Below are 12,560 nucleotides of genomic sequence, written 5' to 3'. Positions count from 1 at the left end.
TATTTGCGGATTGTATGTATACGAGTTTTATAATTTTCTGATTGTACCGATTATCTTCTATTTTTGTTTCTTTGTATTTTGCAGCTACTGAAGAAGACCCGAAGTGGGTCGAAACGTTTAGAATTTAATAAATGAGTTTGATTTGAGATCTCATTTTAATTTATTAATTTTGTGCATGTCATCCGCACAGGCTCCGATGGCCGTCGATATTTTATTTTTATTGTAACACAATAATTCGAGCCGAGATTAACAGTTTTTTTTATATTGAATTTACGCTGGCTGTAATAATGCGTCCGTTGAGGAATTTCTTCCAATTTGTTGGACACAGTTTTAATTGGAGCGCGGTCAAACATTTGAAGGATTAGATCAAATTAAACAAGAGTCTGATTAGATTAAACTTGCGAATCAAATTTTTAAAAGATTGTTTAAATCAGGATGTTACACCGTCTCATCTGATGTTTCTTTCTCGTTATGCTAATAATTTATATCATTATAAGTCTGTATTGAAACACAAATTTATTATAAGACGTACTATCAAAGACATTTTAAGAAATGAAATTTATGATGCTCATAGACAGAGGCACAAAGTCAGATTAGATATTTATGAACTCGTTCGTTACATCATGATAGATCTCCCAGTGTTTTATTGTGATGGGTTTTTCGGTGAGCAAAGCAATCATTACATTATTTTTATAATAAGGAGCGGGTTCGACTGGATGATAAATTTAGATGGTTCTTAGATAAACAAAATAAATTCAATAATAGGAATATTCGTCCTATCCAATATTATTACACGTGTACGAAAGAATTTTCTTCAAGGCCATGTGAGTCAGGGCCGTCTCAGTCTCTCAGCGTTTCCTTGAGCCCGACTTCCTTTGTTTCTTTAAATCCTGATGTTGCTGACAAAAGAGATAAATGGTTTTTAAATTTATCATCCGTATCGATACCATATGAAATTCGAGATTTGTTGCGGTTAGGAGAGAATTTCTGTCTGCCAGTATTTGACAAAGATAAAACCACCATAGAGTTGTTGAAAAATATGGAACAAAATATTTTTAATATAAAAAAAAAACTATTAATCTCGGCTCGAATTATTGTGTTACAATAAAAATAAAATCTCGACGGCAATCGGAGCCTATGCGGATTAAATATCATTCTCCTCCCTATTCAAACCGTCCGGCCGTCGGAGTGTCTCCCTAACGGTGACCATCGTCAGGAAGGAAGCGGAGCAGTGACTCCCTTACCAACACTAATCAACATGGTATAAATTAAACGTAGAACAATTCACAAGAATTAAAAATTAAGAACCGGGAAGAACACTCACCCCGACAGCAAAAACAGAGAGAAGACGATGCTACACGTGACACATCACCAAAATATTTTTAAACTCCCTGTGGAAAAACGATCTGCAGTCAGAAGTAGAGCCTTTCCCATAATAAATAAATTCCATATTTCTATGTCAGAAAAAGCTCACACAAAAAAAAAGTTTTTGTAAGGCTTACAAATTGACGGGTAAATTCATCCAAGACAATCCCGATATTTTATTTATGAAGGCGGATAAGGGCAATATCACGGTTGCGATGAATAGAGATATGTACATGGACAAAATGTGTGATTTGCTGGCTGACCGGGATACTTATACTGTTGTTAAAAAAGATCCGACTAGGAACCTAATTAATCAATTACACGGAATTTTAATGAGATGGAAAACGAAGAATTACATTTCTTCAACAACATATAAATCCCTGAACTGCACGGACGGGGTTTTACCGAGAGCGTATGGTCTGCCGAAGGTGCATAAACCGAATTGCCCTTTACGTGTCATCGTGTCATCTAGGAATACACCTCTTTATTACTTGGCAAAATTTTTACATAAGATAATATATAAGGCAATTCCGAAACCTGATTCGGCTATTTCTGATAGTTTTCAATTAGTGAACAAATTAAATGGTTTATGTGTGGATAGTGATGTGAAGCTAGTTTCACTAGATGTTGCATCATTGTTCACCAACGTACCATTGGATATGGCTATTGATAGTTTAATTAACAGATGGGGGTTTATTGAAAAAGAGTGTATTATTCCACGAGATGAATTTTTATTGGCAATTCGTTTTATTATGAACTCGACTTATTTTATGTTTAATAATGTATGTTATCAACAGACTTTTGGCACACCTATGGGTTCCCCCCTCTCACCGATCATTGCGGATATCACGTTGCAAGATTTGGAGAGTAGAGCGATTGCTGCGATTCCATTGCCATTTCCATTTTATTTTAGATATGTTGACGATATCGCGTTGGCGGCCCCACCCTCTATGCTTAAAATAGTTTTAAACACTTTCAATTCTTTCCATCCTAGATTGCAGTTCACCATGGAGGAGGAGGTTGACAACCGATTGAATTTTTTAGATGTCACCATTATTATAAATAATGGGAACATTGAGTTTGATTTGTTTCATAAGCCGACGTATTCAGGTAGATATTTAAATTTTGAATCGCAGCATCCTCTCTGTCATAAAAAAGGCACCATTATCAGCCTCATAGATAGAGTTTTTTGGCTATCTCATCCGAAATTCCATAAAGGTAACTTTGAGTCTATGATTGGAGTTCTTTTGTCTAATAATTATCCTCTCAATTTGATATTTCATACTTTGCAAGCGCGGTTAAAAAAGTTGTTCTTCCGCTATAATAATAAGTTGCATAACAATAGAGCAAATATATGCAATGACAAGATTCCAACGCAGAAAAAAGTTTCGTACTTTAATATTCCGTATATTAATAATGTATCGAAGAGAATCGAGGACATTACACGTGATTTGGATGTCATTCCATCATATACAGCAATTAACAGTCTCCGTAAATTCATTAAAGTACACAAGGATAAGTTACCAAGGGAACTCCATAATAATGTAGTTTATAAAATTGATTGTATGGATTGTGATGCGTCGTATGTAGGGCAGACGGGTAGATTGTTGAAAACTAGGATGAAAGAACATCGCAACAACATAAAAAGAAACGCGTCACAATTATCAGTCATATCGGAACATAGATTATTGAACCATGAATTTAATTGGGAGGATGTAAAAGTCTTAGACGAGGAGCCTTTTTTAGGTAAACGTTTGATATCCGAAATGATCCACATAAAACGTCAGAGGAATAGTTTAAATTTACATAGCGACACCGATAAATTAAATGAGAATCTTGATCTGTTAATACAAAAATTTACCAAAATCTAGCTTTGTGATTTTACATAGCCGGGTTTTTTTGTTAGACTTTTGACATGAGTGCCGATTAGTTTAGTTGTTTTTATTTTTATTTTTATTTTCATATTTTATTTTTATATTTGTTTTTTGCGTATATATGTATCGACTGTGTCGAGGTAGAATACCGCACAGTCGTTAGAGTGATGTGTCACGTGTAGCATCGTCTTCTCTCTGTTTTTGCTGTCGGGGTGAGTGTTCTTCCCGGTTTTTAATTTTTAATTCTTGTGAATTGTTCTACGTTTAATTTATACCATGTTGATTAGTGTTGGTAAGGGAGTCACGGCTCTGCTTCCTTCCTGACGATGGTCACCGTTAGGGAGACACTCCGACGGCCGGACGGTTTGAATAGGGAGAAGAATGATATTTAATTTATTTGCGGATTGTATGTATACGAGTTTTATAATTTTCTGATTGTACCGATTATCTTCTATTTTTGTTTCTTTGTATTTTGCAGCTACTGAAGAAGACCCGAAGTGGGTCGAAACGTTAAGAATTTAATAAATGAGTTTGATTTGAGATCTCATTTTAATTTATTAATTTTGTGCATGTCATCCGCACAGGCTCCGATGGCCGTCGATATTTTATTTTTATTGTAAAATTTTTAGTTTTTCTTTATCCAAAAATGACGCTAATTTGTCGAGACTAGCACTGAGAAACTTGTACGAATCGATAAAGCGTAATTTAATATGATTTTTCGAATTGTTATCTTGCGTCAATCTAACAGTTTTCGAGAATGAAATGTATTTTTCCTTTGTTATCGGCAGTAATTCGATTTCCCTTTCGAACGCTGTGGCTATGTCCTCGATAATAAAATGTGCGTCGTAGCCGGACAGATTGTGAAAGACTATAGGGATACAAAATGATTCTTTGTAATTTAAGTTACAATTTGAATGCGCAGGACCCCTGTACCGCCCGGTGAGGTGGCAATGATCGCGGACGCGTGTATCGTCTTCGTCAAACGGTTTTTCACAAATGTGACAATGCGTCGCGGTGCGAAATTTTAACCACTCGTCAGGCGTTAAATTTACCATGGGGACATTGGTCGTTAAAATATTTTTTACGCGGATTGCTAAATTTTTAAGCTGTTCGGCGAACCATGCGACGCAATCGACACTACGGCGGGAATTGTACGCGGACAACGAACTGTCGTACGAACACTGTACATAGTATGCGATGCTGAACACTTGATGGTGTTGATGATTTTTGGCATCTTCGGTCTTTGCCAAAACACACTCGAGGTCGGCGTACACTACAAACGGCAGCCGCTCTTTCCTCGTGTAGTTGTCGAAGCTGAGCCACTTGTCCTTGTCGCTCGGCAACCGGATAGCGCAGTCGTTCAGTTTCCCGCAATCTTCCGTATGCGCCTGCAACTGGTCCTCAGAATAGAAATAATGTAGGTATCTGTAAAAAAAAAATAAAAAATAAAAAATTTAATTAGAAATATTTTAAATATAATTTAAGTTTACTATATACTTACCGATCGCAAATAAATTTTCTACATTTGTGTTTGCTCAGTTGCGAGCTCACGAGACGAGACAGATTTTTTATGCACGCGAAATGCCCGTGTTCGTCCTCCACGTACAGCAGATTGACGTGCCTGTCCTTTTTTTCCGAAAGACGCAACGGGACAATGTTCTCGTTCTCGATGATGTACACATTCACGGAGATGTCGTTTGCAAGTTCAAACTTTTTAATTTGATTCACAGTCACTGGAAACTCAATGTTTTGGAGATTCAGCACTGTTGTGTAATGTGGATAAGAGGATTCTCGACCCGTGTTTCTTTCAGCAGGGTAAAGAGCGGCCACCACCGACCATGCGAAACACGCTTTGTCCGCTGATTGCACATTAACCACCGCTCTCTTTGCCATAATTTTTTGCGGTAATTTGACATGACATCCCGCGCGCATTGGATTGTACTTATTTACATTCACTGTCAAATCTATTATCCGCGACAATGCCCAGCCGCTATCGCGTTCCTGGAACTCTTCTAGCGATGCTAGCGTGGGCTCGATTACGCGGCGCTCGTACCACTCGCGTACATCGGACGTGCGAAAGAGTTCAAAGATTCTCGTGTTAATACTTTTATTGGCGCGCTTGTCACCGGACACAAATTCACCGTTGAAAACAGTGTTCACTTTTACACTGATGTGTCTCTGCAGCACATTCTCCACGTTCTCGACTACAATGTCTGCGGCATTTTCCAAAAACTGACGCGGTTCGATGTGGTCTGCGTTAATTACCACGCCGGTCAGTATACGGCTATCGAACGCCGTATCGATTTCGCGCCAAACTAGTCTTTGCGCGTTATTGCCGCCGCCACTGAATCCGCCGCCACTAGGCATGGATTCACCGACATACCGTCTCTGCAAGCGCACCTTTGCACCCTCGAATCGCGCTATTCTCGCCACCAGAGATTGTCTATGTCCAATCGAGAGACGCGGACGCTTGGCACGGCTGCGTTCTTCCAGCTCTTCGATAAATTCTTCGCACTCTTGCAGCCATCCGAAATATTCGCCCAAGTTAGCAACTTGGCGGGAACGCTCCAACAGGTCGCGCTCAACGTTCTCCATTTTTTGTAAAAAATTCACTTTTTTCACACTTATTACAAAAAACAACTTCTTTGCACACTAAACTTTTTTTTCTTGCACCTCGAATGAAGCGTGCGCTCGCCAGTGGTACTATGGTCCGGCAGCTGCATCGGTCCTCATTATATATCCCGATCATCCCTTTGTTCGTGGGGATGATGATGCAATTGTTAATTCGCGAGAAATATTTGTGTGATATCTTCGGAGAAAATTTAGATATCGCTGATAATTCTTAGAAATACATAGATAAATTTCACCCCGTCGGCAAGACACGCCGGATCGGATTGACATGTCGCAACCTGTACGGATCAACCCGCTTGATTGTCGGCAAACCTTTTGTTTTTAGTAATTCGCAGAATTATCTTATCTTCGGAGAAAACTTAGATATCCGATTGTCGGCGCTCGGCTTGGATTTGGATTTTGCGGCAGCCATTCGCAGAATTTTTATCTTATCAAATTTAGATGAAGAAACGCAACCCCCTTAGTAATAGATATCCGATTGTCGGCGCTCGAAATGCGGCAGCCATTCGCAGAATTTTTATCTTATCAAATTTAGATGAAGAAACGCAACCCCCTTAGTAATAGATATCCGATTGTCGGCGCTCGGCCTGAAACGGCGGCAGCCATTCGCAGAATTTTTATCTTATCTTCGGAGAAAATTTATGAAAACTTTGATACCGCTCAAAGACGCCGCTTATCTTTGATACCTTACAAAGACGCCGCTTATCTTGGATTCGAAAACTTAGCTTATCTTATCTTGGATTTTCGGAGAAAATTTATGAAAACTTTGATACCGCTCAAAGACGCCGCTTATCTTATCTTATCTTGTTTATGAACATATCAGGTAACATGATCCCCTTATCTTATCTTGTTTATAAATATATCAGGTAACATGATCCCCTTATCAGGTAACATGATCCTCTTATCAGGTTATCTGATATGTTTATAAACAAAGATAAGCTTATCTACTGATAAGACCCCCTCCCCCCGCGTGACGTCACCCTCCTCGCCCCCGATTCCCCCCCGCCCCGCACCCCCCTCATTGCCCCTGAGTTAGAACCCCCATAGTATACCTACTGAAAAATTCTCGCGCGTATCCGCTATCGAAAAATTTTGCAATTATTGCAAGAAGCGTGGACATAACCGCGAAAAATGTTGGGAGTTAAACGGGCGACCGAAAAATAAAACGCTCCCACGGAACAAACCAGAGAATCGAAAAAACCCGCGAAGTATTAATAAAATAGATAATCAAAGAATCCGGCAGGAGAGAAATTCCGATTCCGAACGTAGCAGCGATGAAGACGGATAACGCTTAGATAAGATTAAGAAGACTCGCGCGCTCGAGTATCAGGTGACACACGTGCGCCGAACGCCGAGAAAGAGAGAGCGAATTTAAATATAATTACTCTGCCCATGCGAGAGGCGAAGTACGGCAAAGTAAACATGCTGTACGAGTTAGGAGCCACGATTTTATTAATAAAAGTGAAACACTTAAAAGGCGCGACCGAAATCCACAATGATAAAATAACCGTCGTTGGAATAACCGGTCACATAGCAAAGACGATCGGGAAAATGTACGCGATCTATGAGTTAAACAGAAACAAGATAAAACACGCGATTTACATCGTGAAGGATGATTTCCCGATGGAATATGACGGGATCATAGAAATCGATTTTTTCCAGAAGCAGCAAGTCACGTGCAATTACAAAAAACGCGAATAACAAATCGGAAACGCCGTTCTAAAATTGCAACTGTATAACAAAATTATCTTAAAGCCGCGTAGTGAAACAATTATACAAGCGACAACAAATAATAAGACAGGGATTATTCGAGCCAAGGAAGCCGCCCAGGAATCTATATCGGATGATGTTTGGTGGAACCGAAGAATTGCCAATGTCCCATCATCGTAATTAATACAACTGATAAGCCGGTCAAGATCCACACACCCCTCGTAACCGTAGAAGACATTTGCGATGATAACAGGCACGAATTATACACGATATATTGTGACGTGGCCTTTTGGAGCCCGTCACAAGGGCGAACGCGTCCGGCCGGGAAGAGTCGGAGAGTGTTCAAAATTTTGCGTATTGCGGGTGAGCAGCGATCTTTTCGCTGGCTCGCCCTTACTCGGTAGCGGGAGTCGAGGTGGTGGGCCAGGAGGGTTTAAATTGTTTTAGAGAGAAGAGGATTCAGGCGAATTGAGGAGGGACGACCCTGAAAAGGGAAAAACGAAGGCTGAGCGCTTGGTCCGGTGAGTAGTAAAGAGAAGTCGAGTATATGCGGTACCAAGTGTATAAGAATAAGATACTGCGAGTGAAATCATTACAGCCCCGGCTAGACGACCATAAGCAGTCCGGAACAGGGACGAAAAGGCGCCTGCATCCCTCGACAAGGATGATCACCTTGAGGGGCCCGCCGTCACACGTCGAAGAGGACCCGGAGGTCGTCCGGGACCGATCACCCCGGAACGATCTCCCCAGCGGAACAAGGCCGTCACGAACACCATCATGTAGCCGTACGAGGTATGGACAGGGCCGCGAAGAACGGACCTGTGACGTCGTCACTCCTGAGGGCGAGCATTTGAACTTGGCGGCAGGAAGTCCGCAACCCGCCGCGACAGACGGAGATCGATACGAGGATCGATTCCGGGCCTGGCGCGGGGCGCAACGCTGCCGCGAAACATGGCAACCGGGTTGGGGTGGCGCGCAGTGTCTCCCCCTCTCCCAGCGTACCTCCCGAGATCCTGCCGGCCCGAGGCGAATTCACTGTTTGGCGAGCCGGTGTCCCAAGCGCACGAAAACAACCTGCATCCCGCGAAGACTAAGCAGTATTGTAAGGCCACCTCCTCGATCTTCCGGTAAACGTGGATGCGGCCGAGACCCGTGTGCTACTAGAGTCTTTCGCGATACCGAGTGTATGGGCTCGTTGTAATTTATTGTTGAGAATACCGAGAATCTGTCGGAATACGCACGGGACTCGCGTCGATTTCTGCGTAATTACGTATTTAAGCATTCCTTTGCCTTTTTCGCCTCTCCGAGGGGCACCAAAAACGAGTCGACAGTCACTTTATTATCGTATTATTATTGTAAAATTGTATCGAGTCCTTTATTACCGAGCTTTGAGAATAACTTTCGCTGGATTAACGTATGGCGTTCACGATTCCGAGCGGACAACAAAAGGAGGAGAGTAACGATAATTAGATACTTAAAGAAAAACCCAGCGACCTTCTTCGAGCTCAACGATTATATTGTATAAACGCCTTGTTTCTACCCACCACTAATTGGAAATATACAATTGTTATTTTATCTTATATTTGATTGTAGTTTATGTTGATATTTCCTCTCTCTCTCCGAGACTGCGATTCCGACTCTCCTTGCGGAAAGAACTCCAACACTCTACCCCCTGTTAATACCGAGCTTCCGAGGCTAAGCCGTCGTGTCCGCTAATTAGTTGTCGCGATTTTAATGAGTGGTGCGGCCTGAGCGTACCTGGCGCCCAATATTTGATACCCAGTAGCAATCGAGTTAACGGAGAGCGGCACGACGAAGTTGCGCATCGGTTTCTCTCTCACTCTCCCTCTTGGCAAGAGGACGGAGAGACGGTGGCAATATACAGACGAGACTCTGAATCTACTAACGCGTGACGAACAAATCTGACAATTATTACGCACAGAACATTTAAATATGGAAGAAAGGAAAGCGATACAGAAAATATGCAAAGAATATAGCGACGTGTTTTATTTAAACGGAGAACCACTGTCATGCACAGCAAAATTGAAACACGAGATAAGCACGCGCGCCGATACTTCATCCGTCAATGTGAGATCGTATCGCCTTCCCGAGAAACACAAATTAGAAGTGAACAAGCAAGTACAGGAAATGCTAAAAGACGGAATTATTAGTACAAGCATTAGTCAATGGAATGCATCGTTATTAGTAGTGCCAAAAAGAGCTAACGCAATAGGCAAACCGCGATTAAGAGTAGTAATCGATTTCCGGAAGTAAAATGAGTTAATTATAGGCGATTCGTTTCCACTACCAAATATTACCTATGTTTTGGATCAGCTAGGAAACGCGAAGTATTTTACGACGCTTGACCTCGCATCTGGATACCACCAGATACCGATGGCCGAGCGCGACAAAAATAAGACAGCCTTCTCGACTCTCGACGGACACTACGAGTTTAATAGAATGCCGTTTGGACTTAAAAACGCGCCTGCGACTTTCCAACGACTCATGAACTCGGTGCTAACCGGGATACAAGGGCTGCAATGTCTCGTTTATCTCGACGACATTGTTATATAAGGATCCAGTTTAGAGGATCACAACAGAAGACTCGCGGAATATTACAACGGCTACGGAAACACATCTCACACTACAGCCTGACAAATGCGAATTTTTACGCAAAGAGGTGATATACCTTGGACATATTATTTCCGAAAACCGTATATTGCCAGATCCGTTGAAATTAGAGGCGGTAAAAAATTTTCCGACACCGCGGAAAATAAAAGACGTACAGTCATTTATTGGACTAGCGGGTTATTACCGAAAATTTATAGAAAACTTTTCGCGAATCGCAAAACCGTTAACAAAATTAACGAAGAAAACGGAAACGTTCGAATAAAAAATGAACAAATCGCGTTTGAAAAATTAAAGGAAAAATTAATGACAGCGCCAGTGCTAAAGTATCCGGACTTCAATAAAGAATTCAACGTGACTACCGATGCCTCGGACTATGCCATCGGAGCCGTACTATCACAAGAAACGGTAGGCAAGGATAGACCTATCGCATACGCCAGCCGAGTATTATTTTGTGCGGAACAAAATTATAATACTACGGAAAAATAATTATTAGCGATTGTATGGGCCGTAAAACATTTTAAATCATACGTATATACGGGACAAAGTTCAAAATTATCACAGATTATAAACCATTAGTATGGCTATTTAACGTAAATGACTCCGGCTCAAGGTTAATTCGCTGGAGGTTAAAATTAAAAGAATATGATTACGAAATTATACATACGGCCGGACGAGCAAACGGAAACGCCGACGCACTGAGTCGGAACGTAATCCGAAACGCTGACTCGAGCAAAAAGATGGAAGAGATATGTAAGACAAAAAAAGAAGAGAAAGAATTCGCCGATAATACAAGGAAATATTCTGAAGAGGAAAAGAATCAAATACTCTATGAATATCACGATGCATGCACAGGAGGTCATCAAAGAATCGAACAAACAATAAAAAAAATACGATTAAATCATAACTGGCCAGGATTGACAAAAGATGTCGAACGATATATTGCCAAATGCAAATCCTGCCAAAAAAATAAGCTATTACGCCGAATAAAAGCACTCTTGTAATCACGGATAATCCGAATAAACCATTCGAAAAATGTGCATTAGATATTCTCGGACTTCTAACAGTTACCACTAACGGAAACAAATATTTGTTAACATTCCAGAATAGCCTGACAAAACTCAGTAAAGCGATATCGATCGCAAATCAAGAAGCAAATACCGTCGCGAAAGAGTTTGTCACAAAAATAATTTTCGAACACGGCATTCTCGAAAAAATTTTAACAGACCATGGCACTCATGAGCGAAGTATTTAAAAAAATATGCAAATTGTTAAGAATAAAAAAGATACAAACAACCGCGTACCATCCGGAAACAATCGGGGCACTCAAACGGTCACATAGGACGTTAACGGAATACCTTCGGCATTATATTGACGCTGATCAAACCAACTGGGACGAATGGACGCTTTATGCAATGTTCACTTATAATACGACCCTACACAGTGCAAAGGAATACACGCCTTTTGAGCTAATTTACGGACATTAAGCAAACCTACCGACGGCATTAACAAAACCACCGAAGGCTACTTACAGTTACGATGACTACGCCCAAAAACTTAGAGAAAGGTTAAAGGCCACCCAACAAATTGCAAAGGATCGCGTAAACGAAGAAAAAATCAAATCAAAGAAATACTATGATAAAAATGCAAAAGAAATAAAATTTAAAGTCGAAGAAAAGGTGCTAATGTACGATAAGACACTACGACGAGGACGACCAAAGAAACTTGACGCCTTATGGACAGGACCGTACACGATAATTGAAAAGAACTCCGACGTCAATTATACAATAAAGAAAGGAAGAAAAGCGATACGCGTGCACACAAACAGATTAAAATTATTTATATAAAATTAGGATTTACCTAATTGTCTGCTTCGTCCTCGCGACGTACACGCCCATAAAAGAGAGGCCGCCCCTCTTGCAGAGCTCTCAGGGTTTGTATAGCCGCAATCATGAACCCTTCCTCGGGAGGCACTAAGGCAACCTCTCACACAACGCGCACATCGGACCGCACATTTACACTTACGTGTAAAGAAAATGGAAAAGATCTAGCCGCATATCGTGCGACAGCCCCAAAAGCCTGTTCAAAACAGCTGGTCAGCAATTCTGACCCCACAACCGGCCCCTGACGGCTAAGAAACCGCGAGCAGGAGGAACACATTGGTTTTCACCAGGGCACGAACTCTATATGGCATCGCGAACAATCAAAATACATATTCTCAAACATTTTTTTTGCTATACGACACAACTGTATTAACCAAGCAAAAGTTGTCATAAGATTAAAAGGTGACGACAGAAGACACGTAGAACGAACGCTTCTTTTTCATGATAAAAATTGCAAACAAAAGTATAT

At 41.1% G+C, this 12,560-nt stretch overlaps 1 protein-coding gene across 1 annotated transcript; it reads right to left on the bottom strand.

Moving 5' to 3' along the window:
* Positions 1-4,716: 4,716 nt before the first annotated feature.
* On the bottom strand, positions 4,717-5,868 carry LOC146724150 (uncharacterized). The gene has a single exon (XM_085480385.1). The coding sequence runs from the start codon at positions 5,832-5,834 to the stop codon at positions 4,737-4,739; it is 1,098 nt and encodes a 365-aa protein (XP_085336511.1). The 5' UTR covers positions 5,835-5,868; the 3' UTR covers positions 4,717-4,736.
* Between the last annotated feature and the right edge of the window lie 6,692 nt (positions 5,869-12,560).

Source organism: Nylanderia fulva, unplaced genomic scaffold (assembly GCF_048542155.1).
Source record: "Nylanderia fulva isolate GAGA-0341 unplaced genomic scaffold, ASM4854215v1 Scaffold1464, whole genome shotgun sequence".
Lineage (NCBI taxonomy): Eukaryota > Metazoa > Arthropoda > Insecta > Hymenoptera > Formicidae > Nylanderia > Nylanderia fulva.
This window is presented reverse-complemented; position numbering and strand designations above follow the sequence as displayed.